The sequence below is a fragment of the Furipterus horrens genome, unplaced genomic scaffold, assembly GCF_987537825.1.
Source record: "Furipterus horrens unplaced genomic scaffold, mFurHor1.1.pri manual_scaffold_7, whole genome shotgun sequence".
Classification (NCBI taxonomy): domain Eukaryota; kingdom Metazoa; phylum Chordata; class Mammalia; order Chiroptera; family Furipteridae; genus Furipterus; species Furipterus horrens.
This window is the reverse complement of record NW_028327177.1, coordinates 55979810-56007779: the sequence shown is the minus strand read 5'-3', so window position 1 is coordinate 56007779 and position 27970 is coordinate 55979810. Positions and strand designations below refer to the sequence as shown.

The window sequence follows — 27970 nt, the reverse complement described above, 5'->3', positions numbered from 1 at the left end:
AGGTAGATGCACGGAGCATACCAGTATTAGCAAAATGGCAAAATTCATATAGCATTAAAGTTGTACTTCAAGAACTAAGACGTCTAATGATGTCCAAAGAAAATATGAAGCTTCCACAGCCACCAGAAGGACAAACATACAACAATTAATTTTAGTGGATCTCAAACTTGTCTTAAATCAACAATCTTCTATTCATGTTAATGTCTTGATTAAATATCACAATGCAAAATACCCACAAATTAAGTAAAAGAATTCCAGCTGGTAAACATGACCTGGACATTTGTAAGAATGTATTTAATATATGTATACACATTATGTTTTCAGGTAACAGGAGGAAAAATGCAGCACACTTTTTAAGGCACTGTCATTTGAACATAAACCTGGAGTACTCAAAATAGAAATCAGGTTTATAAGATGAAAGTATGGTGAGAAGTGTCAGATAGCTGTGGAAGCATATATGTTTCTAAAAATCTCAAGAAGGAAAAAGTAAATGGCATGTTTTATCCATCTTGTTTAGTGAAAGAGCTTTAGTTTAAATTGTCTAAAATAGCAGGTACAATGAGTATTGTCAAAAATTGTTTTAATTTTCAAAGTGGTGTGGGTGCTTACTACCAGTAGTATCAAAAATATGTTCAGGATTGTTTTGATACCTGTATTTATAATAAAAAAATGTCATGGGGAAGGTCAATGAATTTCTGTTAAAAGCTGTTTCTGTGTGTTACATAGCAAATATTTGTTTACAGTTTTTGTTTGAAAAACACGCATTTAAATGAAATCAGCAAAAGAAATGTATGGATATGTGATTTTTGAGATTAAAGTTAGTCTTAAAATGTAAATAAAATGTGGATCATGTCCTCAGAAACTGTGCTCATTTCTATTATATTGATGTGGTTTGTGTACAGTACCTTGCTGAGGTAGCAAAAATTAGAATTGTAGCTTTTCATCCATATACACTTTTTGTTATTTATCCTATTTTGTATACTTCTCCTGAATTGGAATTTGCAGAATGCAAGTTACTTGATTAGTTTAATTTCTTTAGAGAAGGTGGAATCCCAAGTATTATATTTTGACTTTTATTTTACCACAAATATATTAAAAAGATGTTTGAATTATAGCAATTTTTATAGAATTGTAGATTGTAAATTATTCAAATATACATTCTATTTTTTCTTAATAACTTTTTTCTTTATTTTTCTGCGATATTTCTTCTCCTGATGCTTTTAATACTAACTGGGATTAATTTTGTCCATTCCGCTATCTTTCACTCTGGCATATATGTAATTCTAAACTGATGTTCTGCTTTTACCAAAATGATGAGAGGTTTTAAGCTATTGGTTTTCATTTCAAAGTACTAGGTATATTACTTTGTTGAAATACTCTTCTTACAGAATTCACTGAACAAAACAGAAAGATGGTCAGTTGACAAGGACACATTTCTTAAACATGCCCTAAGATATTTTTATCAAGTTCATTTAAATCTAAAGCTTTGAGCTACGTTTTCTTGGTCAATAGTATATTCAAGTCAGTGACAGTTTGTCTAAACTTTTTTTCCCATTATTTCATAATTTTTATTTATTTATTTATTGTTTTTCTATTATAGTTGTCCCACTTTTCCCCCCATTGTTCTCCCCCACTCAGCCCCCCCTTCTCTCCCAGTCAATCCCCCCCTTGTTGTCAACATGGCTATTCTAAGTATCAGAGAGGTTTGGAATGCTTTAAACTGACACAGAGAATATATAGATACAAATTAGTGCATGTGTAATTTATTAAAATAGGTTTGAAATGAACTATTACTTTGGAATACATTCTTAAAATTATTAAATTGTTAAAGGAGATTAAATTGGATTACATTGATGTCATATATAGTTACTGATGATCTAAATCAATCTCTTTAATAACTTCCACTTTGAAAATGTGTCTTGTCATATGTGGGTGCTAGTAAGCATTTGAATGCTGGTAAATTATTTGTATATTGGTAGGCTGAGAATCTGAGTACCTTAATCTCTTGTCCTCTTACCCCATATCCAATATTGTGAAGTTTAAAAAAAAAAAAATTCCTGAAATATATATTGTCTGAATTGGCTTTATAATATTTATGTCCCTTCTTTTGTTTTTGAAACTTGTGGATCTCTGCTGAAATCTGCATGCCATTTAGCTAATTTCCAAAGCAAGATCTATTTTGCATGTAACAATCAAGATGTACATGGCAATCTAAGACACATTGGTTGACTATAGGAGGAGTTAATATAGAACCACTCTTAATTATTGTAACTTTTCTAAGGTAGCAGTTTTGAAGCTATTTTTCCTTTGTTTTGTAAAGTGGTTAAGGTTGTGGGAGTGTTTGTTGTTAAATGAACTGTAAGATTGCCTTTGAAATTTGTTTAAAAGGCAAGAAGGTGAGACCCTAGGGGATGATTTTATATTAATAAAGATTACAAAAATAAAATTCCTGTCCTGTTAGGACAGTATTATGCATTAATGGTTTTAATTACTTACTAATCTACAGATCTTATTATTATTTTAAAGTAATGGCATTTGTTGGTAGGGAGATTTTAAAATTTTGAAACAAACAGTTGTAAGAACAGTTGATGGTATTTAAGGCTTTTGTGTGTAAAATACCAAAATGTGTAATTTAAAATTTTCCTTTTAAAATAATTTGTCGTACTTCAGATTTGGGTAAATGATTGGAGAGTGAATTAGTTTGAATTCCATATAATTGATTAGTCTAGATTGCTTAAAACCAATTTATTGATTTAAGTATTTCATACTACATATATATTGATAAATACATATAAAATTAATTTTCTTTTGAAAATTTAGAGGATCTAACTGCAAAATTTTAATGAATTTTCCTTAATAAATTTGGTGTGCATGGCTTTGGATGGTGCTGGCAGGTGCTCAAGAAATTAGATTGGTCAAAACTAGGTTAACTTCTTTTTTTAATTTTATTTTTTGGTTTTTTAAATTACAATTGTCCCATTATTCCCCCATTGCTACCCCCCCCAGCCCACCCCTTCTCCCACAATCATATCTCTGCCTGTTGTCCATGTACATGAGTCATTTATACACGTTCCTTGACTAAACCCTTCTCTTACCCCCCTTGTCCCCCTCCTCATTGACTGCTATTCTGCTCCTTGTCCTATTTAGTTCGTTTGTTTATGTTGTTCTTTAGTTTCCTGTATTAGGTGATATCATATGGTATTTTTCATTCTTTGCCTGGCTTATTTCACTAAGCATAATTCTCTCTAGTTCCATCCATGTTGTCACAAATGGCAGGAGTTCCTTCTCTATCTCTGTTGCATAGTATTCCATTGCGTAAATGTAGCACAGTTTTTTGATCCACTCCTCTAAAGATGGGCACTTAGGCTGTTTCCAGCACTTAGCTATTGTAAACAGTGCTGCTATGAACATAGGGGTGCATAAGTTCTTTTGAATTAGGGTTTTAGGATTTTTGGGGTATAATCCTACCAGTGGAATCGCTGGTTCAAAAAGCAGTTCCATTTTTAGTTTTTTGAGGTAATTCCATACTGTTTTCCATAGTGGCTGCACCAGTCTGCATTCCCACCAACAGTGCAGTAGGGTTCCTGTTTCTCCACATCCTCCCTAGCACTTGTTGTTTGTTGATTTGTTGATGATGGCCATTATGACAGGTGTAAAGTGTTATCTCATTGTAGTTTTTATTTGCATCTCTCTGATGGCCAGTGATGTTCAGCATTTTTTCATGTGTCTGTGGACCTTCTGTATGTCCTCTTCAGAGAAGTGTTTGTTCAGGTCCTTTGCCCATTTTTTAATTGTGTTGTCTGTTTTCTTGATGTTGAGTTGTATAAGCTCTTTATATATTTTGGAGATCAGTCTCTTGTCTGAGATATCATTGGAAAATATGTTTTCCCATATGGTTGGTTTCCTTTTCATCTTGCTGATGTTTTCTTTTGGTGAGCAGAAACTCTTCAGTTTGATGTAGTCCCATTTGTTTGTTGTTTCCTTTCTCTTGTCTTAAGAGATGTATCCGTGAAAATATTGTTACATGGGATATCTGAAATTTTCCCGCCTATGTTTTCCTCTAGGACTTTTATGGTATCACGGCTTACATTTAAGTCTTTGATCCATCTTGAGTTTATTCTCGTGTGTGGTGTAAGTTGGTGGTCTAGTTTCAATTTTTTGCACGTCCCCATTCAGTTCTCCCAGCACCATTTGTTAAAGAGGCTCTTCTCACTCCATTTTATGTTCCTTCTTTATCAAATATTAGCTGACCGTATAGTCCTGGATTTATTTCTGGACTCTCTATTCTATTCCATTGATCTATATCTGTTCTTATGTTAGTGCCAGACTGTTTTGATCACAGTGGCTTTGTAGTATAGTTTGATGTCTGATATTGTGAGTCCTCCTGCTGTGTTCTTCTGCCTCAAGATTGCCTTTGCTATTCGGGGTCTTTTTTGGTTCCATATGGATTTTTGAAGTATTTGTTCTGGGTCTGTGAAATATGTCATTGATATTTTAATAGGGATTGCACTGAATCTGTAAATTGTTTTGGGTAGTATGGCCATTTTGATGATGTTGATTCTTCCCATCCATAAACATGGTATTTACTTCCATTTATTTGTATCTTCCTTAATTTCTTTCTTCAGTGTTATGTAATTTTCAGAGTACAGGTCTTCTATCTCTGGTTAAGTTTATTCCTAGGTACTTTATTTTTCTTGTTGCTATAGTAAATGGTATTTTCTTTTTTGTTTCTGTCTCTGATATTTTATTGATGGTGTACAGAAATGTCTTAGATTTCTGTGTATTTATTTCGTACCCTGCTATTTTGCCAAATTCACTTATTATATCGAGTAGTCTTTTAGTGGAGTTTATAGGGTTTTCTATGTATACTATCATGTCATCTGCATATAATGATAGTTTTACTTCTTCTTTACCAATTTGGATGCCTCTTATTCTTGTCTGATTGCTGTGGCTAGGACTTCCAACACTATGTTGAATAGGAGTGGAGAGAGTGGACATCCTTGGCTTGTTCCTGATTTCAGGGGGAATGCTTTCAGTTTTTGTCCATTCAGTATGATGTTGGCTTCAGCTTTCTCATATATAGCCTTAATTATGTTAAGGTATGCTCTCTCTATTCCCATTTTGCTGAGTGTTTTCATCATAAATGGGTGTATACTTTATCAAATTCTTTTTCTGCTTCTGTTGATATGATCATGAGATTTTTGTCTTTCATTTTGTTTAGGTGATGTATTATATTTATTGATTTAAAAATATTAAATCATCATTGCATCCCTGGGATGAATCCCACTTGATCGTGGTGTATGATCTGGATCCTGTTTGCCAATATTTTGTTGAGGGTTTTAGCATCTATGTTCATCAGTGATATTGGCCTGTAGTTTTCTTTCTTTGTTGTGTCTTGACCTGGTTTTGGAATTAGGGTAATACTGGCTTCAGAGAAAGAGTTTGGGAGTTTTCCCTCTTCTTGGAATTTTTAGAATAGTTTTAGGAGGGTAGGAGTTAGTTCTTCCCTAAATGTTTTGTAAAATTTGCCTGTGAAGCCATCCGGTCCAGGACTTTTGTGTGCCAGGAGATTTTTGATTGCTGTTTCAATTTCCTTCTTTGTTATTGGCCTGTTGGGACTTTCTACGTCTTCTTCATTCAGTTTTGGAAGATTATATGTTTCTAGAAATTTGTCCATTTTTTTCTAGGTTGTCAAATTTTTTGCCATACAGAAGTTTGTTGTAATTTCTTACAATTCTTTGTATTTCTGTGGTATCAGCCATGATTTCTCCTTTTTTCGTTTCTGATTTTGCTTATTTGGGTCTTCTCTCTTTTTTTCTTGATGAGCCTGGCTAAAGGCTTGTCGATTTTGTTTATTTTTTCGAAGAATCAGCTCCTCGTTTCGTTGATCTTTTGAATTGTTTCTTTAGTCTCTATGTCATTTAATTCTGCTCTGATCTTGATGATTTCCTTCTTTCTTCTTGCCCTAGGCTTTATTTGTTGTTGTTCTAGTTCTTGTAGCTTTAGGATTAGATTTTTTATTTGAGATTCTTCTGTCCTTTTCAGATATGCCTGTTTTGCTATGACCTTACCTCTTAGGACTGCTTTTGCTGGGTCCCATAGGTTTTGGGCTGTTGTGTGTTCATTATCATTAGTTTCCAGAAACTTCTTGATTTCTTCTTTGATGTCATTGTTAACCCATTCATTATTTAATAGCATGTTATTCATTCTCCATGAGTATGGGTGTCTTTGATTTTTTTTCTCTGAGGTTGATTTTTAGTTTCACGGCATTGTGGTCTGAAAAGATGCTTGATATGATTTCAATTTTCTTGAATTTGTTGAGGCTTGTTTTGTGTCCTATCATGTGGTCTGTCTTTGAAAATGTCTCATATGCATTTGAAGAGAATGTATATTTTGTTTATTTGGGGTGAAAAGTTCTATTTATATCAGTTAAGTCCATGTGGTTTACTGTGTTGTTCAATGCCTGTATATCCTTGGTGTTTCTTTGCTTTGCAGATCTTTCTATTGTTGATAATGGAGTGTTAAAGTCCCCTACTATGAGTGTGTTGCTGTTAATATCCTTCTTGTGGTCTTCCAGCATTTTCTTTATGTATTTGTGTGCTCCTACATTGGGTGCGTATATGTTTATCAGTGTTATATCTTCTTGATAGATTGTTCCCTTAAGTATTATGAAATGTCCTTCTTTGTCTCTTTTTATTGCCCTTGCTTTGAAATCTGTTTTGTCTGATAAGAGGACTGCTACCCCAGCTTTTTTTTCATATCCGTTTGCTTGGAATACTTTTTTATATGCCTTTACTTTCAGTCTGTCTAAATCTTTTGAGGTATGTTTTTTGTAGACAGCAAATATATGGATCCTGTTTTCTTATCCATTCCGTTACCCTATGTCTTTTAATTGGAGCATTTAGTCCATTTACCTTTAAGGTTATTATTGACATGTATTTATTTCCCTTTGTACCTCTGTTCCTCTCTTTTTTTTCTTCTTAAAACATTCCCTTTAGCATCTCTTGCAATGCTGGTTTGGTGGAGATGTATTCTTTTAATCTTCTTTTGGGAAGCTCCTTATTTCACCTTCCATTTTGAATGAGAGCTTTGCTGGGTAGAGTATTCTTGGTTGTAGGCCTTTGTTTTTTATTGCTTGAAATATTTTTGACTGTTCCCTTCCAGCTTGTAGTGTTTCTGTTGAGGAATCGGTCAATAGCCTTATCGGATCTCCCTTGTATGTTGTTCGCTGTTTTTCTCTTGCTGCTTTTAGGATTTTCTCTTTGTCTTTGAATAGTGCCATTTTAATTATGATATGCCCTGGAGTGGGTTTTTTTGGGTTCCTCTTCATTGGGAGTCTCTGTGCTTCTTGAACTTGCATAAGTTTTTCTCTCATCAGCTTGGGTAAATTTTCTGTCATTACTTCTCCTATCAGCTTTTCTATTCCTCATTCCTCTTCTTCTTCCTCTTTTATTCCAATGATCCTAATATTATTTCTTATCATGCTATCCTGTAATTCCCTTACATCTTGTTCATATTTTTAAATATTTTTTCATTTTGTTGTATTGTCTGGGAATTTTTTCCTACATTGTCTTCTAACTCACTGATCTAATCCTCTGCTTCGTTTAGCCTGCTTTTGATTGATTCTCCTGTGTTTTTCAGTTCAGAGATTGTATTCTTCATTTCTTCCTTGTTCTTGTTAATAGTTTCTGTGTCCTTTTTTATGCTGGTGTAGTTCTCTGTAAGTTCCGTGTAATTTTCTTGGAGCTGTTGGTAACTTCCTTGGAGGTTGTCTTAGTTGTTTTTGAAATTGTCGAGTATATTGAGCTTCTTCGCCACCATTGTTTTGAATTCTGTGTCTGACATTTGGGCTATATCTATGCCATCTACCTCTCTTTCTGGGGATTCCTCTTTTCTATTCATTGAGAGGTTGTTTCTGCGTCTTACCATGTTGGATTCTTCTTATTTTGTTTTTTGGATTTGTCTGCTTTGACTTCCCACCTTTGTGTTATGAGATTCTTTATAGGAGATCTGGGGGTTTCAGTGGTGCAGTTTCTTTGATCTCCTCATCTGGTGTTCTTGGGATATCCTTTGTGTCATTTGTTTATGCTCTCTGGTTATATTTCAGATGCTCTTTGTTAGGATCTTTCCTCTGCCTAGTTGATTGAGAGTCACTTTGTTCACCTTGTCTTGAGTTCTTTTGTGGAGATGCTGTTAAAAACATAAACACAGCCCAGGCAGGAAACCCACACCCTCAAAAATATCCGCCACCCTCTATCCTGCTATCATCAGCAAATGAACCAGTATTAATATAAATGTAGAGACAGTAGGGCTTTTATACCATAGGGAGAATAGATGAGTTGTTTTTAGGGAGGAAAAATTGATTTTTGAGAGGGGATGTTAGACTAATAGTAGCAAGTAGTGTCGAGACTGTGCAAGACAGTAGGTAATACTTACGTTGTTAATAAGAGAAAAAGGGAAGAATGCAGAATATAGTAAGTGGAATTGTACAGTATTAGATTTATATAGTAGTTACATTCTATTTTTTTAGTTTGAAAGGGAGGCTAAACTAAACAAAGAGGAAGGATGAGAAGGAGAGATGGTATGAAACAAAGTTTAAAAATAATTTAAAAAGTAAAAATTAAAATTAAAAATAAGAAATTTTAAAAAATTAAAAATAAAAAAACTGAAATAGAAATAAAAATACAAAAGTAAAGTTTTTGCTCAGTTCAGCTTTTGTGAGTTGTCCTCTTTTTCTGGATCCACAGCTGGTCTAATGAATCGGGCCAGAGGTTCCTGATCCTTGGAGCAGCGGTGTGCACCTGAGGTGGTCGTTGCTTTCGCTTGCTGCCTGTTGGAGCTGGCAGTAGTGCGCTCGCACAAGGTAGCCTGCGCGCTAGCCTCAGGCCTGCCAAACTGCTTCCCGGGAGTTGGTCTCTCGCCCCTTAAGGCGGGGCCCGGACACTTGTGCCCAGTGGAAGTGAGCGTCTCTGAGATGCCACCACCCGCTCTTCCCACGCTGCAGCCGCCCGCTGTTCCCACCCATGCCTGGGTGGGCAGGACCAGAGCCTGTGCAAGTGGTCTACACTCGGCCTGGTGCTCACAGGCTGGCCAGGGGTGTCTGCGCAAGGTCTTCTGCATGCCCAACGGGCCCTCCCTGCGCCCATTGGGGCACTGATCTTATGTCTGTTGGGGTGTGTCCAAGGGACACCTGGATGCGCGGCCTGTGCACCTGGGCCAGTGAATGAGGGCACTTCCCTGTGCACGCCCGCGCGACCCAAGGGGAGGGTTGGGGAGTGGGCGAGCACACTTCTGCACCTGCGCTCCTCAAGAATGTCCTATCACCCCCGATCTTTCCTCCCCTCTCCACAGTACACAAGAGAAAAATATAAAGGAAAATTACATTCTCAAATGCACAGCAGTACACTTTCTTGTCTTTCAGCGTCAGATGCCACCTGGCCCACTCCAGGGTCTGCCAGTGGGTGGAGATCTGCTCTCCTCCAGATTCCTCTCTGGGGAATCCTGTGGTCACCAAAAAGCCTTTGTGTACTTCCAGTTGCAGCTCAGGGAGCCAACCCAGTCAGAAATCTTGTCTCGCCCCTTTTTCCTCCGCTATCCTCACCAAACAAGTTGTTCCCAGATGGTTTTCTCTAGTCCAGGAGTACCAATGCTCGACTTCTGCCAGTGTCCATCTGCTCACTGAAATGTTATTTCTGCTATTAGTCCAAACTACAGACACGTCTCGGGAGCCAGAAAGTGCAGCCTCCCCTCACTCCACCATCTTCTCTCCCTAGGTTAACTTAACTTAAAAATTAAATTTATTGGAGTGACATTGGTTAATAGTTATATAGGTTTCAGGGCTATAATTCATAATCATTTGTATATTATGTGTTCACTACCTCAAGTCAAATCTGCCATCACGATTTATCACCCCTTTACGCTCTTCTTCCTGCCCCCACCTCGATTTCCCTCTGTTAGTGACCATTCTATTGTCTATGAAGTTCTTTTTTTTTTTTTTCAGTCCTTTTACCATTTACACTCGGCCCCACTACCACCTCCCCTCAGACACCTGTCAGTCTGTTCTCTGTATATATGTCTGTTTGTTTTGTTAGTTTATTTTGTTCATTAGATCCCACATATAAGTGTAATCATATATTTGTCTTGCTCTTACTGGCTTATTTCACTTAGCGCAATACTCTCCAGGTCCATCCATGCTTTTGCAAAAGGTAAGATTTCCTTCTTTTATACTACCCAGTAGCGTTCCATTGTGTATATGTACTAAAGCTTTTTTATCCACTCATCTGTGATGGGCATTTACTTAACAGGTCTTGGTTATCTATGGTAATTAATGCTGAAATGAACATGGTGCATATGTTCTTTCAAGGTAGTGTTTCATGTTTCTTTGGATAAATTCACAGAAGTGGAATAGCTGGGTCATAAGGAAGTTTCATTTTAAATTTTTTCAGGTAATTCCACCCTGCTTTCCACAGTGGCTGCACCAGTCTGCATTCCCACCAACAGTGCAGTAGGGTTCCCTTTTCTCCACATCCTTGCCAGCACTTTTTGGTTGATTTTTTGATGACAGCTATTCTGACAGGTGTGAGGTGATAATCTCGTGGTTTTAATTTGCATTTCTCTGACAAATTAGTGACGTTGAGCATCTTTTCATATGTCTGTTGCCTGTCTGTATGTCCACTCTGGAGAAGTGTCTATTCAGGTTCTTTGCCCATTTTTTAATTTGATTTTGTGTGTGTGTGGGGGGAGGTATGATTTTATAAATTTTAACTATTAAGCCCTTATCAGAGGTATCATTGGTGAATATGTTCTCCCATTTAGAGGTTTTGTAACAAGGCGGGCGAGAGGAGGGGTGAACCCCAATCCAGCATGTGAATCTAGCCCCCCCCCCCCACCGCCCCCCACGCCCGGAGAAGGGAGTGGGCAGTGAGAAACTCTGAGGTGGTAGTTTGAAGCTGCAGCCTGAGAAATGACTTTCTTACTCCAGGGGAGGTTAAACAACTGGTATGCTTGTGACACAATTGGAGGGAGCTTATACAGAGCATGCATGAGCTGAAAAGGTCATAAAACATATGTAATAAGGTGATGCCTAGCTTTAGACGTAGACACTTACGCACCTGCGCATGGCTGGGAAACTGTCCCTTTCCGTAAAATGGTGGCCAGAAGAGAGTCAGACACTGTGAAACTGACAAACATGGCAGACATTGGTGCACATTGGTTGAAAAGTCATATGCTATGTTATGCATGGGTTTCTGGGCCAAGTCTTTAAAAGTGGAAGCACCAAGAAGCACGTAGGTCTAGTCTTTCCCCTCCCCTGCTAGTCTAGTCAGCCACAGTGGGCCTTGGAGGCTTCATTATTGGGGAGCATTCCAGTGCCCCTTCGGCACAGAAGGCACCAACCACAGCGCTGGCGGTGATGAGCACCCATGCCCAGCAAGTTGCACAAACTTGTGAGAGACATCTGGAGTCAAACTGACCAGCAGCCTGCCAAGCAGCTTGGATGAGCATACCTGGGTTCTGCAAAGGATGGTACTTTAAAATGGGAAAAGGGATTCCAGGAACATTATAGAACTGGTCTGGCATGACGGAGGGTGGCAAAATTACTTGTTTTTGGTGTTTTAAAGGGAGTGGGGCTCTGAGGCAGAAACCTGCCATTATCTAAAACTGTATAGCCTTTAAATAAACAACCCCTTTCCTTTTTCACTAAACTTCTGACTCCAGAGTTTGCCTATAGGTGGTGAGCAGCAGAGCCCCTCTGACTGTTCAGCAATAGCATTGGCTATTTTGAAACAGTTTGTCATTTCATTTTATTGATGGTTTACTGTGCAAAACCTTTTTAGTTTGATGTAGTCCCGTTTGTTTATCTTTTTTTTTTTTTCCCTTGCCTGAGGAGATATTTCAGAAAACTTATTACTATGAGAAATTTTCTGAATTGTCCTGCCTATGTTTTCTTCTATAACATTAATGATTTTGAGTCTAACATTTAAGTATTTTAATTCATTTTGAGCTTATTCTTGTGTATGGTATAAGAAGGTGATCTATTTCCTTTTTTTTTTGCATGTGTCTTTAATTTTGCCAAAATCATTTATTGATTAGACTGTCTTTACCACATTGTATGTTCTTTCTCTTTTGTCAAATATTATTTGACCATAAAGTCATGGGTTTACTTCTGGGTACTCTATTCCACTGATCTATATGTCTGTTTTTATGCCAGTACCATGTTGTTTTATATACTGTGGCCTTGTATTATAGTTTGATAGCAAGAAGTGTGATTCCTACAACTTCGTTCATCTTTCTCAGGATTGCTGTGGCTGCCCTGACTGGTGTGGCTTAGTGGGTTGAGCATCATCCTGCAAACTGAAGGGTCACCAGTTCAATTTCCAGACAGAGTACATGCCTAGGTTCCAGGCCAGGTCCCTGATTAGGGGTATAAGAGAGGCAACCAAATGATGTTTCTCTTGCACATCTATGTTTCTCTTCCTCTCACCCTCCCTTCCCTTCTCTCTAAAATAAATAAATCTTTACAAAAATGATTGCTGTGACTATTTGATTTTGAGGGGGGGTTACATATCAATTTTTGGAATATTCTAGTTCTGTGAAATATGCCATTGATATGTTGATAGGAATTGGTTTGAATCTAAATATTGCATTGGGTAGTATGGACATTTTAATGATATTTCTTCCTCTCTATGAACAGTTTGTGCTTCTACTTCTTTGTATCTTCAGTTTCTTCAGTGTCTTATAATTTTTGGAGTACTGGTCATTTACATCCTTTGTTAAATTTATCCCAAGGTATTTTATGTTGATGCAATTGTAAATGGGATTGTTTTCTCAGTTTTTCTTTCTGATAGTTCATTATTGGTGTATTGAAATGGGACTGATTTCTGGATATTTTGTATCCTGCTATATTACTGAATTAATTGATCAGTTCTAGTTTTTTGGGGGGCGGTGGTGGAATTTTTAGTGTCTCTACGTGTAGAATCAGGCCATCTTCAAATTATGACGTCTTTGCAACATGGGTATCTCTTATTTCTTGTCTGATTGCTGTGGCCAGGACTTACAGTACTATGTTGAATAAGAGTGGTGAAAGGGGACTTCCCTGTCTTGTTCCTGATCTCAAGGGAAACACTTTGCCCATGGTTGCTGGCAATGTGTTTTCTACATGGCTTTTATTATATTAGGTATGTTCCCTCTATTCCCACTTTGCTGAGAATTTTTATCATAAATGTATGCTGGATTTCATTAAATGCCTTTTCTCCATTAATTGATATGATCTTGTGACTTTTAATCTTCATTTTGTGTATGTGGTATGTCATGTTAATTGAATGCAGATATTGTACCAGCCTTGCATCCAGGAATAAATTCCACTTGATCATGGTGTATGATTTTTTTTTTTAAATGTATTGCTGGATCTGGTTTGCTAATATTTTGTTAGGATTTTAGCATCTATGTTCATCAGGGATATTGGCCTATAATTTTTTTTCTTTTTAGTGTGTTTATTTGTTTTTGGAATTAGAATAATGGTGGTCTGGTAAAATGAGCTTAGGAGTCTTGCCTCCTTGAGTTTTTGGAATAGTTTGAGAATAGGTGTTAGTTCTTCTTAGAATGTTTAGTAAAATTTGCCTGTGAAGCCATCTGGCCCGGGACTTGTGTTAGGAATTTTTTGAATACTGATTCAATTTCACTTGTTTTAATCTGTCTATTCAGATTCTGTGATGCTTCCTATTTCAGATTTGGGAGATTGTATGTTTCTAGGAATTTTTCTGTTTCGTCTAGATTGTCCAATTTTTTGACATATACTTTGTAATGTTTTCTTACAGAATATTTTCTAACAATCCTTGTATTTTGTGTGATTTTATTTGAGTTATCTTTTTTTTCTTGATGTGTCTGGTAACACGTTTGTCAATATTGTTTATCGTTTCAAACAACCAGCACTTTGTTTCATTGATCTTTTGTGTTTTTTTAAAAAACTTCATTTATTTCTGCTGTGATCTTTATTATTTCCTTCCTTCTCACTTTGGGCTTTGTTAATTTTTCTTTTCATACTTGTATTAAGTATAAAATTAGATTATTTATTTTAGCTTTTTCTTGTTTCCTGCGGTAGGCTTGTAAAGCTTTGAATTTCCCTGTTAGTACTGCTCTTGCTGTTTTCCATAGTTTTGGGGTGGTTTTGCTGTCGTTTTCATTTGTTTCAATGTTTCTTTTGATTTCTTCCTTGATCTCATTGTTTATTAAAATGTTGTTTAGCATCCATGTCTTAGTGGTTTTTTAGTTTTTTTTCTTGTGATTGATTTTGATCTTCATACTATTACGGTCAGAAAAGGTGGTTGATATAATGTCAATCTTCTACATTTTTGAGACTTGTTTTGTGTACTGATCTTTCATCTGTCCTAGAAAATGTTTCATGTGCACTTGAGAAGAATATATTTTCTGCAGGTTTGGGCTGAAATGCTCTGAAGATGTCAATTAAATCCATCTGATCTAGTGTGTTGTTTAAGGCCACTGTTTCCTTGTTTTCCATTTTTACAATCCATTGATGTCAATGGATGTAGTTAAAATTCCCTACTGTGACTGTATTACTGTGGAGCTCTCTATGTGCATCAAAATTTGCTTTATATATTTTGGTGCTCCTATGTTGGGTGCATAAATGTTTACAAGGGTTATATCTTGTTTGATTGCTTTCTTTATGTAGAGTCTTTGTTCTTTACTATGGCCTTTGGTAGATATAAGTTCTGCTACTCCAGTTTTTTTCTTTCCATTTGTATGAAATCTCTACATCTCTGTACTTTTTGTCTGTGTGTATCTTTTCTTCTGAGTTGGCTCTCTTGTTGACAGCATAGGCAGGGGGACCCCAAGAAACCAGGTATCTTCTGAAGAGTGGGCCCCTTGTAGTATGTTCTAGGAACCCATCCATATCAATGTACCAGCTGGCGTTGTTGTGAGAGGCTGTGGCTGGCATTGGTGAAAATTTTTTGAAGGCTTTCAAAGCGTATGCCCATTTCATGATGGGTAATTCATGACTGCACTGAGTGTTAAGCAGTTTTGACCAAAAATTACATGACCCTTGTGACTCATGCTCCCTATTTACCCAGTCTCTCCCTAAGTGACATATTTTTTTTTTTTTTTGTCTTCCTGGATGAGTGAAGTCCTCAAAGGGAAATGTTTTGCTGATAGTGAAGAAGTGAAACAAAAAATGGCAGAAACACTAAAAAGCATCAAAATTGAAGAGTTCAAAAATGTTTTGAGCAGTGGAAAAAACATTGCAATAGGTGTAGTGCATCAAATGGAGAATACTTTGAAGGTAGCCGAAGTTTAAACATGTAAGAATAAATGTAATTTTTAAATTAATAAATTAGGATTTTGGGGGTCCCATCCTCGTATATGTGGATCTTGTTTTCTTATCTGTTCAGCTAACCTGTATGTTTTGATTAGCACATTTAGCCATTCTCATTTAAGGTGATTACTGATAAGTACATATTTATTGCCATTTTATTCCTTATATCTATGTTTCTTCTCCTTCTCCTTCTTAACCTTCCTCTTCTCTTTCTTTTCTGTCTTAAAGTTAAGGCCTGTTAACATTTCTAGTAATAGTGGTTTGGTGGGAAGAAACCTCTTCGTGTTTTTTTTTTGTTTTGTTTTGTTTTGGTCTGGGGCACTTTTATTTTTTTTTAGATTTTAAATAGTAGTTTTACTGGGTGAAATAGTATAGGTTTTACATTTTTCCTGTTCATCACTTTTTGATTATTTCATGCCAATCCCTTGTGGCATGAAATGTTTCTCGAGAAATCAGCTGATAGTCTAACTTTTAATTTTATTTATTTTAGGTAACTTTCCCTCACTGCTTTTAAGACTCTATCTTTTACGTTATGATGTTCCTGGATGTGGGTCTCTTAGGGTTCAACTAAGAAGGAATACAACTATGTATCTCAAAACTAGAGACAACAAGAAGTTCCAGAAAAATCGAGCTGCATGGGGTCCAACAAAGATATGAAGAAGAAATACTCATCCAGACAGGTAGGAGGGGCAGAGCCAGGGCAGAGAGGACGCGGTGTGGTGGTGGCAGCAGTGGCGGCAGCGGCAGACTGGCAGAAAGTGCAGTCACACATTTTAAAAAGTAGGGAGGGACACTTGGGGAGTGCTTCCAGCACCAGACCAGACTGCACAGCTCACGGTTCCAGCGCTGGGGGAAATAAAGCTTCATTGCTTCTGACTAAAACCATTGGGGGTTGGGGTGAAGGAAGTAACTGCTGGTCTCTCAGCAGAGTCCACTTGTTTAAAGGAGCCCCACATTCCCAGAACGTCTGCAGACCCACCCTCTCTGGGAATGACAGCCAGGGCAACAGCTAGAGAGGGGCCAGCCCCACATGGAAGTGGGAGAAGTTCCCGGTGAAGAGGCAAGTGCTGAGCAAGTGGCATTGTTCTCTCTCGGACCCTTCCCCCACATACAGTGCCGCAACGTGGTGAAACGAATCACCCGTACATGAATACCTAAGGCCCCATCCCTTACAATGTAACAGGTGCAACAGCTCTACCTAAGACACAGAGGCAAACAAACACAGGAGCCTGTCAAGGTGAGGAAACAGGCAAGTATGGCCCAAAAGAGGGAACAGTTCAAGGGTCCAGTGAGAGAACTAAGCAATGAGGAGATAGCCAACCTAACATAGAGTTCAAAACACTGGTGGTAAAGATGTTCACAGCCTTGACAGATATGCTTAAGTATGGCAATGGCATAAGGGAAGAAGTGAAGGGTATGCTAAAAGAAATGAAGGAAAAACCACACAAAACCAATGGTGAAGGGAAGGAAACCGGGGTTCAAATCAATGATTTGGAACAAGGAAGAAAAAAAGTCAACCAGTACAGAATGAGGAAACAGGAATTGCAAAAAATGAGGAAAAGTTTAGGAACCTCTGGAACAACTTTAAACGTGCCAACATCTAAATCATAGGGGTGCCAGAAGGAGGAGAGGAAGAGCAAGAAATTGAAAGCTTATGTGAGAAAATAATGAAGGAAAACTTCCCAAATTTGGTGAAGGAAATAGACATAGAAGTCCAGGAAGCACAGAGAGTCCCAAACAGCTAGACCCATAAAGGACCCCACCAAGACACATCATGATTAAAATGCCAAAGATGAAAGATAAAGAGAATCTTGAAAGCAAGAGAAAAGCAGAGACTACTAAAAAGGGGGTGCCTGTAAGATTCTCAGCTGATTTCTCAGAAGAAACTTTGCAAGCAAGAAGGGACTGGCAAGAAGTATTCAAGGTGATGAAAAGCAAGGACTTACAGCCAAGATTATTTCTATACATCAAAGCTATCATTTAGAATGGAATGGCAGATAAAGTACTTCCCAGACAAGGTAAAGCTAAAGGAATTTATCATCACCAAGCCAGTATATGAAATGTTAAAGGGACTTATTTAAGAAAAAGAAGATCTAAACTATGAACATTAAAATGACAACGAACTCACAACTATCAACAACCAAATCTAAAAAATAAAAACAAAATCCAGCTAAGCAAACCAGAATAGTAACAGAATCATAGGTTGGGGATCATTTGCAGGGTTATCAGCTGGGAGGGGGGAAGGGGAGATATGGGGAAATGGTGCAGAGATTCAGAAGCATAATTGGCTGGTGCAAAGTAGACAGCGAAGTTAAGAATAATATAGGAAAGGGTGAAGCCAAAGAACTTATATGCACAACCCATGGACATGAACTAAATGGGGTGGGGTTGCTGGAGGGAAGGGGGTTACTGGGCAGAGGGGAGCAAAGGAGAAAAAAATTGTAACTACTCTAACAACATAATCAATAAAATATACTTTAAAAAAGAAAGAAAGAAAGATAGCATCTGTTGTCCTGTTGGTGATTCCCTCCATTTTCCCCCAGAGCTACATACCTCAGTCTCTCCTAATCTGATCCACCACTGCTCCATTTGAACCTAACTTGGGTGGCTGGGAAAGTGATTTTGTGCATTGGCTCTTAAAGAGGGTGCCTGTGTCTCTACCTGTTTCCCTGGTGGACATAACCCCACTGCTTTTCATAGCCAGATGTATGTGGGCGCATCTTACTGGCTCTGGTACTCTGGTCTTGAGAGCCTTGCTTAGGCTTGAGACCCATAGGTTGTCAGGAGGAATCACACACAGCTGAGATATCCCTCTGGAACCTCAGCTGCGGCCTGTGGGTGCAGGCCTGTCCTTTTCGTTTCTGCGCACTTTTTGCCAGTCTTGATGCAGTTTCTTAAATCCTTGGTTATAAGACTTCTCTTCAGCTAGTCTTTAGTTTGTTATTAAGGTTGATTGCTTTATATTTTAGCTATACTTCCAGTTTGGTCATGGGAGGATGTGAGTGTAGCTTCCTCCTACTCTTGTCGCCATCTTGGATCCTTCCAAAACTGTCAATTCTTAATGAACACATGGCTATGTTCTTACATACATTTTAAAGACTAAGTAAAGTGCAATATTAGTTCTCAGGTTTAATTCATTCTGAAAGGCTGTTAAAGAAACAAATTATTTGAGATGGGAGATGGTCGAGAACCTAGGTTTGACTGTCAGCATGAAAGGGTTGTCAGGTTGAGAACAAAAGTTGTTTGACAGCTGAGACACTTTTTCCATGAACCACTTTGTTGAGAACCAAATTGTTTGAAATGGGAAGTGTTTGAGAACTGAGGTTTGACTGTATTAATGATAAATTGTATATCATAAGTAACTGGATTTTGGGAGGTATTTAAGGAATTTTTTTCAGGTTTCTTTTTTATAGGTATTTTTTGAGATATATGTGGAGAATTATAGTATCACGTATTGCTGTAAGGATCTAAAAGGCACTAGTTTTACTTTTTTGATAAGTATCGGTATAATCTTGTAGTGTCAAGTTTAATGACTTTTGGTTATTTTCACAAAAGGATTCTAACTCAAGATTTTGGAAAGTATATATATTTTGTTTTTAAAATAGAAATAGTATAAAAAGGAATGGGTGCAGTGTATGACAGAATAGATTAGAGCATTAACAGTAAATTCCCCCTTAGTATTGTGTTTACTGAAAAGCAGGAAATGTATGGGATTAGAATACCTTTTATGCTAAAATTAATATGCTTTACAGAAGTTTTAAAGAGTAGATGAAAATCTTATAGAACATACTGAAAATGTTGGCAATTTAAAAAGTATTCTGTAGTATTGCAAGTAAAACACCATCAACATTTTCTGAAGAGAAAATTAATGAAGGTATTTCATGATACTGAAAATAAACGAGAAGTCAAAACCATCATTTTGTCAATAAGCTAGTTTGGGGAACTCATGGAGTACATGATAAAAAAAAAAAGATAATTGTGTACGAAGAGGTTGCTATGGTATTTAAATTCTTAGGAGGGTAACTCATCCAGAAAAATTCCTAAGGTTTTGCTCTATCATATTTTACATGTAGTCTATAAGATTTTTAAAAAATTTTGGCAAGTTCATTTATGAAATTAACAATAAAAGTCAGATAGATCTCACCTTAATTTAGAAAGATTCCAGGAATCATCCTTTCTCGAATGAATCAACTGACCAAGTACCAAGTACTGTGGTCCATTTGCTGCCAAATGCAGACTTACTATTTGAATTTGTATGTTGTCTTTGTTTAGTGAGCAGTTACTTTAAATTAATCTAGAAATGTTGGCAGCCAAAAGATTACACAAAACTAAAGTTAATATTCTAATCTCCAAAGGAGGACTAATGGCACTAAGAAACCAACAGTAATGAGGAAACTGTGGCCAATAAGAAAGCAAATCATTGAACTGATTGAGAGTGAAAACTTATAGTTGCTTGTTCAGTTCAGTAGTTGAGTCATTTGAAAAATATATTATTCAAATATTATAAGGAAACACTGTTAACAATTGAGTGTACAGCTTTCCTTCTTCTAATATAATAGTTTTTTTAAAAACAGGCTTTTCACAATGGATAACTTTACAAAGTAATGTGATGTGAGATTTTAAAAGAACTTCTTCATAATAAAATGTAGTTAAAGTTGATGCAGTACTTAAAGTTATAATTTGGGGTAAAAAGACACATCATTTTACAGTTAATAAGCATGGTAATTATGAATGTTTTTTTAAACAGGGGTGGGATTTTATAGCTTTTATAGTTTTATCAGCGCTTAATCCAAAGTAGATTTTCTTCACTATTGATAACTGACAAAACAGAAATGTATTGCTTTAGCTCTGCTTAAGCCATTTTGGCCAAATAAGTAATGATGGTCAGATGTCCAGATTATATCCATGATTATAAGTGATCTTTCTATTGCTATAATTTAAAAAATGTATAATTCTAATTGCTATAAAACATTTGAAGTGTGTAATAGATTTTTCTTCAATTATCTTAATATTCAAGTGACAATAATTTAGTTCACAAGAAAAGTAAAATAATTACTTGACTTTCTTTTTAAAAAAAATATTGTATTTATTAATTTTTTTTGACAGAGGGAAAGGGAGGGAAGAAGACATCAATCAGTTGCCTCTAGCTCACACCCAGCTTGTGAACGTGGCCTACAACCCAGGCACATACCTTGACTGGGAATCAAACTAGCAACTTTTCAGTTCACAGGCCAACACTCACTCCACTGAGCCAAACCAGCCAGCGCTAATTGTCTGACTTTCTTAATTGAGTAATGTATGAATTTATTTAAAGAAAAAAATCTTGTGGATTCAGTATTGTTTTAATTATTTTTGTTAAAACATTATTTAAAGCATAAAACTTTTTTTAAAAAGATTTTATTTATTTTTAGAGAGAGGGGAAAGGAGGGAGAAGGCAGAGGGAGAGAAACATCAATGTGTGGTTGCATTTTGTGCGCCCCCAGTGGGGGACTTGGCCTGCAACCCAGGCATGTGCCCTGACTGGGATCAAACTGGTGACTTTTTGGTTCACAGGCCAGTGCTCACTCCACTGAGCCACACCAGCCAGGGCCTAATGCATAAAACTGTATTAATGCAAATGTATAAACTTATGCTCTTAGCCCTTATAAAATTAAAAAGATTACACAGTGCACAGTAATTAAAATGTGAAATAATATTGAGGATGTTTTATTGAATTAATTTCTGCTTGAAATATAAATATTGTTGCCTCTTCTTGGCTTTTTTCTTTCTTTCTTTTTTTATTGTCATTTTTTTTCCATTACCATTTATCCCTCCTAAACTCTCCCCTCCCTGCAATCAACACACTGTTGTCTGGGTCTATTAGTTCTCTTTATTTTTTCTATTTTGCTTGATCCCTCCAACCCCACACCCCTTTTAACCACCCCCCGCTTCCCCAGAGCTGTCAGCTTGCTCTCTATCTCTGAATCTGTGTCTATTTTGGCTGTGCCTATACTGTGTTATGCTGCTAGACCTCAATTTTTCCTACCTTTTTTATCTTGCCAGACTACTACGAAAATATATTTTTTACATTATCTAATCTTCATTTAGTAGGAATACAATTAAATTATAAGTTCACCTCTGTTCTTTTTTATTATCCAGGGTCAGTAACTGCAGAGAAAAACTTCTTAATGTTTTAATTCTACTTTGTGACCACGATTGTCTTAAACTCTTGATTATGAAGAATTGCAATTATATTCATTGTGCTACAGTTGTTACCTTGTATAGGAACAAAAATGACCTATGTTGATGGTAGATAACAATGTATCAATAACATTTTAAACTAGGGTAACCCATTTAAATCAATGATACTGTAAAGCTAAATGGTGTGACTCCCCAAGCTCAGTAGTAAGGGGTGCTGAATACATTTATTGGTTTAGAAAATAAACTGCAGTCAAAAGTGGCCTCTTGTTCTCTGTGACTCTTGTGCCATCATTTTCTGTGCATCTCCCTTAGATGTAATCTCTCTTCATATTTCTTTCCTTCAGCTTGTGGTAAACTCTAATTTTGTGACAAATTCTATTGTTCCTGTTGAGCGGATCCTTCCTTTAAACTCCCTTAAGCTTTTTCAGTTTTCTTTTCCCCATTATCTTGGGTGTGATCCCTTTATTTCCTTTGAAATTAATCACTAACCAAGATTTTGAAGGATATTCTAGAGAGATTGCTTCACCAGCTTGAACCATTTGCTGTGCTAACTCTTTTCTATTCCTGTACCCTTTGTTTACCACCTCAGCTAATGTTTATTCCTGTTCCCTTCATTAACCTGGGTATTCTCCTAACTTCTTCATCACTCTTGATTTGCAGGTCTTTTTCTCAGACTATCACTGTTGCCCTCTTTGATAACTGTCTTCGTGTGTTTATATTTTTGGCTGTGCTTGCTCCTGAGATTTGATGTCTAAGCATTTAGCTATGGGTGGTAGTGCCATCACAGTAATAAAGTTGTAAAATTGTTTATAAATTTACTTGAAAATTTTAATTATAGTCTTTGAAATAAAAAATGCAATCTCCAAAGTATATTTTTGAAACTAAACCCCAAAATTGGATGGTTTCTTATTTAATATTAAAAATGCCACTTTTTGAAAGTGTATTAGGCTACAAAGAAATGTTAAAATAACTTATTTGAATTAAAAATTATTGAAATCACAACTGCCAGAAATTGGGTAACTTTTTATGAGATGAAAATTCTACTTTACCAACACATTGCGGTGCTTGTTTTGAAGCCCTCCATGTATTAAGTCCTTGTGACATGCAACTCATTTACTGTATGAATGTAGATGATAACATTGACGATTACAGGTAAATATAAATTATGGTCAACTCTTGGTTATTGAATGGATGATCAAGTCTCTGGGTGCCTCATCTGGTACTCCTTCTTACTGATAGAGCTTAATTGCCCATTAGCACTAAGGTTCTAAGCTTAACTGTATAGTAATGATAAATGAAGAGCAGCAGAGAGGAAACCAGTGTGAATCTTGGGACAATTACCATTTTGTCCCATATCCTATGACTTTGGGTCAGTCACTCCTGTAATGCCTCAGTTTCTTCTGTAATGGCCAGCTTACCCAACCAGAGTTTTGGTTTCATGAAATAATATGGATGCAGACTGATTGATCAATAAATGGTAGTATTTTAAAATATTAATCTAAGAATAGTCCGTCTTCAATTATGTTCATATATTTGCATTGTATGAACTCCTATGTAAATTATGTGCTGATTTTCTAAGAGGTTATATAGTAGTTCATTAAGTCACTAGTGCTCTGAAGTTATTTTCTGCTCATGGTTGAAGATAAACAGACAGGCTTCTGGATGTTATTAAGTGCTGGCATGCTTGGCACCCCAATGCTGCCCAGGGATTCCTTCCTCCCTCCCTACCCTGGCTCAGTGGCTCAGTGCCTGTAGATGCGTGCAAGTTGCTTTGGCACCAGTGGCAGGTCTTTAGGACAAAAACCACTGGAAAGAGGTAACTTGTTTGTCATATAGAAGAAGCTCGCAAAGCCTCAGATGAAAAGCTTACACTGTTTCACCGCATTCCAATAGAAAACTTGATATATGCCATCTACATAAAGTAAACATATATGCTAATAAACATGACTGATTATGAAAGGGAGATTGCATTTTAAGCTTGCCTGTGCCATGAATCATTCTCACTTTCGAACGATTACATTGAAGTAAGATGAGGAACACCCTGTCCCCCCAAAAAGTCTATAGAGTTTCTACTTCTAGTAAAGTCAGTATGTCTTGTGTCCTGGCAAATATCAAGAGTAGGGCTTTTGTTTTACTCATTCTTGCCTTCCATGGGTTGTGTGTAACCTAGTTCCTGGACAGGCTAGGCTCTCAGTAAATGTTTATTCAATCGGTTTTTATCTAGTCAAAAAATATGGATTAAGTTATGATTTGCTAATTCTCTGCCATGTGTTAAAAGACTTGCTTTTAATCCTGGTTTCATCAATAACAGTTATGTGATTTTGGTCAGTTAATTTCATTTGGTTGGTTACATTAATTCATTAATTTAACAAAAAGTATGTTAGGTTTCTGTAGTCCACCAGATATGTATCTGGTGTCACATAGCTTCTTCTCATGGGTGATAATCTAGTGGGGTTTGGTGATAGGCTAATAGGCAATTTATCCCGTGACTAAAGAGGGGTGAAGTACTGGTATTTGGGGAGCATTCAGAAGGAGCACCCACCCTCTTGGGACTAAATTTCTAAAGTTCTTGAACAGCTACAAGTGTTAAAATTGATAGTATATATTTTTAAGTGAATACAAACCATACCTAAATACTGATTTGCTCATCATCCCTGGTGTTTGATAAGTGTAATTATTAAAGGGTTGTATTGTCTCTAAAGATAAAATGATTAGACTTTGGACAGCCCACATATTCCCTGCTATCATTTTCTCATCTACAAAAGGAAATCGGAGTAGACAAGTTTTGAGACACCTTCAGTGCTACATTCTTTGATTTTTCAGTCACAATGTGTTTTTTAAGCAGCACAGAATGCTTTACTCTGTATCAAACTGCTGGTTTTGTGGGGTCACAGAGAATGATAGTTTTATTTGCATGTTAGTCTACCTTTGTCTTTTCAAAGGATTTAATTCAGTGGCATAGACCAGTGCTTCTCAGGCTTTAATGGCATTCCTGGGGTTTGTTAAATGTTAGATTTTAATTCAGTATGTCTGGGATGGGACCCTAGTTTCTGTATTTCTAATTCCCAGTGGTGTCCTCAGTAGTGTGGAATGTGCTGCCCATTCTCATTGCCAGCTTTGCCCATCTGGTGTTGACATAACCATTGAGTGAAAGTGATAGGTAAGCAAACTGCTGGACAATGTCATAGAAATGCCAGCTTGCAGTGGAAGAGGGAAAAGTGAACAGTGGAATCTCCTTACTTCTCATTACTACTAGAACTGTTGAGGTTTTATTTTTAAAACAATATATATTTGTCACATATTTTTAAATGACCAGGATAAATTAATACATGATACTTAATAGATATTTGTCAATTTAATAAGTTACTATGTAGTTGAGTGTGATTTCAAGGTTATCATTAATGTTGTCTATTGAATCATCTTTATTTTTATTCCTTTTTTTCTAGTTTTTAACTTTAGCTACATATGTTGTGAGATTAGGGAGAAAGCCTCATAATACGTTCCAAGCACTACAGACATTTTTTTTTTTCCTGAGGGTATACTATTATTTTGTCTAAGGCCTCCCTATTAGCACTTTTGGGTGAATATGACTATTCTCTAATTCTGAGACATTTTAAAGAAAAATTTCTCATGTAAAAATGATGGCTTTAAGTATTTGATTAGCACTGAGTTTGATGGCGTGTGTTCTGCCAAGAGTCAGCTATGTTAAAGGTGGATCTTGCTAGAATCAAAGATGGGGAATAGTGACAGCAAGAGCCATCTTTGTTTCAGAAAATATTTTCATCATTGCAAATTATGCCCAGTGTTATCAAGCATACTTAAAAAATATGAACTGTAAGCAAAGAGTCAAGGGGCAAATAAAAACCTCACAATATCTTCCAGAACTTTTTCATCAGCTCAGTTTTCAAATAGTTATGTTCTAGCATGGATTGAAATTTTAATGTTATGTATAACTTGAAACAAATTTGGAAAGCAGTGTGATAGACAACAATTATTTGCCTCTTTCCATTGGTTTGAAGAGTGGACATGGGCCATTTTCCCCTATGGAGGCAGATATGTGTGATACAAGGAAGAGAAGGTGTTGTGGATCATAATTCTTACTGTGAGGGTGAAACCAGCCTGAGAGGACAAGCTGCCCCAAGACATGGACATAAGCGATGTACAGACAGTACAGTGGTTGTTTTCAAGTCTGGATCCTGTTTCCTCTGATTCCCAGATTTACTCTCAGCTTTTCCGTTGTCTGTGAGCTATTAATATATTTATGGTTGCTTGCATGTTTTTTGTGCTAACACAAGTTACAAATTGTTGATTAATTTATCCATTTGTTCAATGTTGGTATTGGCACACACCTCACTGGCCCACCAGAAATATAGACTTCAAAAACATTAAAAAAAAATGATTTTAGGGAGAGAGGAAGGGAGCGAGAGAGAAACAAGAATTTGTTGTTTAACTTATTTATACATTCATTGGTTTATTCTTGTATGTGCCCTGAATGGGGATTGAGCCCACAAACTTGGTGTATTGGGACAACACTCCAGCTAATTGAGCTTCCCAGCTAGGGCCTAAATTTTTGACATAATTCACAAAGTAATCATGTAGAGGTGGGACAGTTCCCCTTTGGATATGTTGTACCAACATTGGACACACAGAGGAAACTAGTCTACCTTTGAGCTAACTTGGTATGAAATGCTCCCAAACAGGGCTCTTTAGTAGAGGATGGTGACCAACAACCTGATCGAATCCCCTCCTAAGCATGAATAATCTGTGCGCCCAGCGACTCCTGGAGCTGAAGCCACGCTGGACAGCGCTGCAGTGTTGCTAGGCTGCTGCGCGAAGCCCTCTTCGTTCCAGTCCTGGGAGTGCTGGGCCCAAGCCCAGGATAGCTGGGAGATCAAGTTCTGTTATACCTACATTTCCATGAACTTTTAATTTTTATTTTCTAAATCGAGATGTATATTACATACCATTTTAAAGTGTACAATTTAGAAGTTTACTGTATATCCATAACATTTTGCAACCATCGCCGCTATCTTAATTCCAGAACATTCAAGAATGATGGACATTTGGATTGTTTACATCTTTTGGCTATTATAAATAATGCTGTTATAAACTTCTTGTACATGTTTCTATGTGGATACGTTTTTTAAGTTGAATTTATTGCAGTGACATTGGTTAATAAAATCACATAGGTTTCAAGTTCCCAATTCTATACTACATCAATCATATATTGTGTGTTCATCACACCAAGTCAAGTTTCCTTCCATCACAATTTATCCCCCCATACCCTCTCTTACCTCCTCCCACCCACCTTTCCCTCTGGTAGTCACCAGGCTGTTGTCTGTGACTATGAGGTTTCTTTTTCCTTATTTCTTCACCTTTTATATTCAGCACCACAACCCCATCCCCTCTGAGAGCTGTCAGTCTGTTCTCTATGAGTCCTTTCCTATTTTGTTTGTGAGTTTATTTTGTTCGTTACTTTATTTTGCTCATTAGATTCCACATGTGAGTGAAATCATATGGTACTTCTCTTTTTCTGACTGGCTTATTTCACTCAGTATAATGCTCTCCAGGTCCATCCATGCTGTTGGAAAGGGATAGATTTCTTCCTTTTTTTTCTCTTTTCTTTCTTTACTCTTATGTCTTGTCTTTTTTTTTACAGCTGAGTAGCATTCCATTGTGTAAATGTGTCACAGTTTTTTTATACATTCATATTCTTGTGGACACTTGGGCTCCTTCCAAATCTTGGCTGTTGTAAATAATACTGCAGTGAACATAGGAGTCCATATAGTCTTTCGAATTAGTGTCTTGGCTTTCTTTGGACCTATTCCCAGAAGTGGAATCGCTGAGTTGTGAGACAGTTCCACTTTTAATTTTTTAAGATATCTCTATACTGCTTTCCACAGTGGCTGCACCAGTCTGAATTCCCACCAACAGTGCACTAGGGTTCTCCTTTCTCCACATCTTCACCAACACATTGTTGGTTTATCGATGATGGCCATTCTGACAGGTGTGAGGTGATATCTCAATGTGGTTTTAATTTGCATCTCTCTTGATGATTAGTGATGTTGAGCATCCTTTCATATGTCTTTTAGCTATCTGTGGGCATAAATGTTTTCATTTCGCTTGGGTGAATACCTAGGAGTGGAATTGCTGAGTCATATGTTATTTCTATGTTTAAATCACTTGAGGAATGTATGAGGGCTCCAGTTTCTCCACACTCTCATCAACATGTATTGTTTCCCTTTGATTCTAGCCATCCTACTGTAAAGTGGTATCGTGGATTTTCCTAATCACTACTGATGCTGAACATCTTTATACATGATCACTTGCTGTCTCTCTGTATGTGTGCTTATAGAGAACTATAAATTCAAATTCTTTGCCCATTTTCAAAATTAGGTTATTTGTAATTTTATTGTTTAGTTGTAAGCGTACTAGATCCTTATCAGATATATGGTTTGCAAA

General features: G+C 36.9%; 1 protein-coding gene across 2 annotated transcripts in view; it reads left to right on the top strand.

Moving 5' to 3' along the window:
- Positions 1–27970, top strand: part of UBE2V2 (ubiquitin conjugating enzyme E2 V2) — a 229210-nt gene that overhangs the window by 57071 nt on the left and 144169 nt on the right. The window contains exon 4 of one of the 2 annotated variants that reach the window (XM_090283714.1): positions 3–2475. The exons of the other annotated variant lie outside the window; for it this stretch is intronic. Coding sequence (XP_090139840.1) covers positions 3–149 — 147 coding nt within the window. The 3' untranslated portion in view covers positions 150–2475. Of the gene's footprint in view, positions 1–2; positions 2476–27970 lie in introns of those variants that run through there. 2 annotated transcript variants of the gene reach the window in all.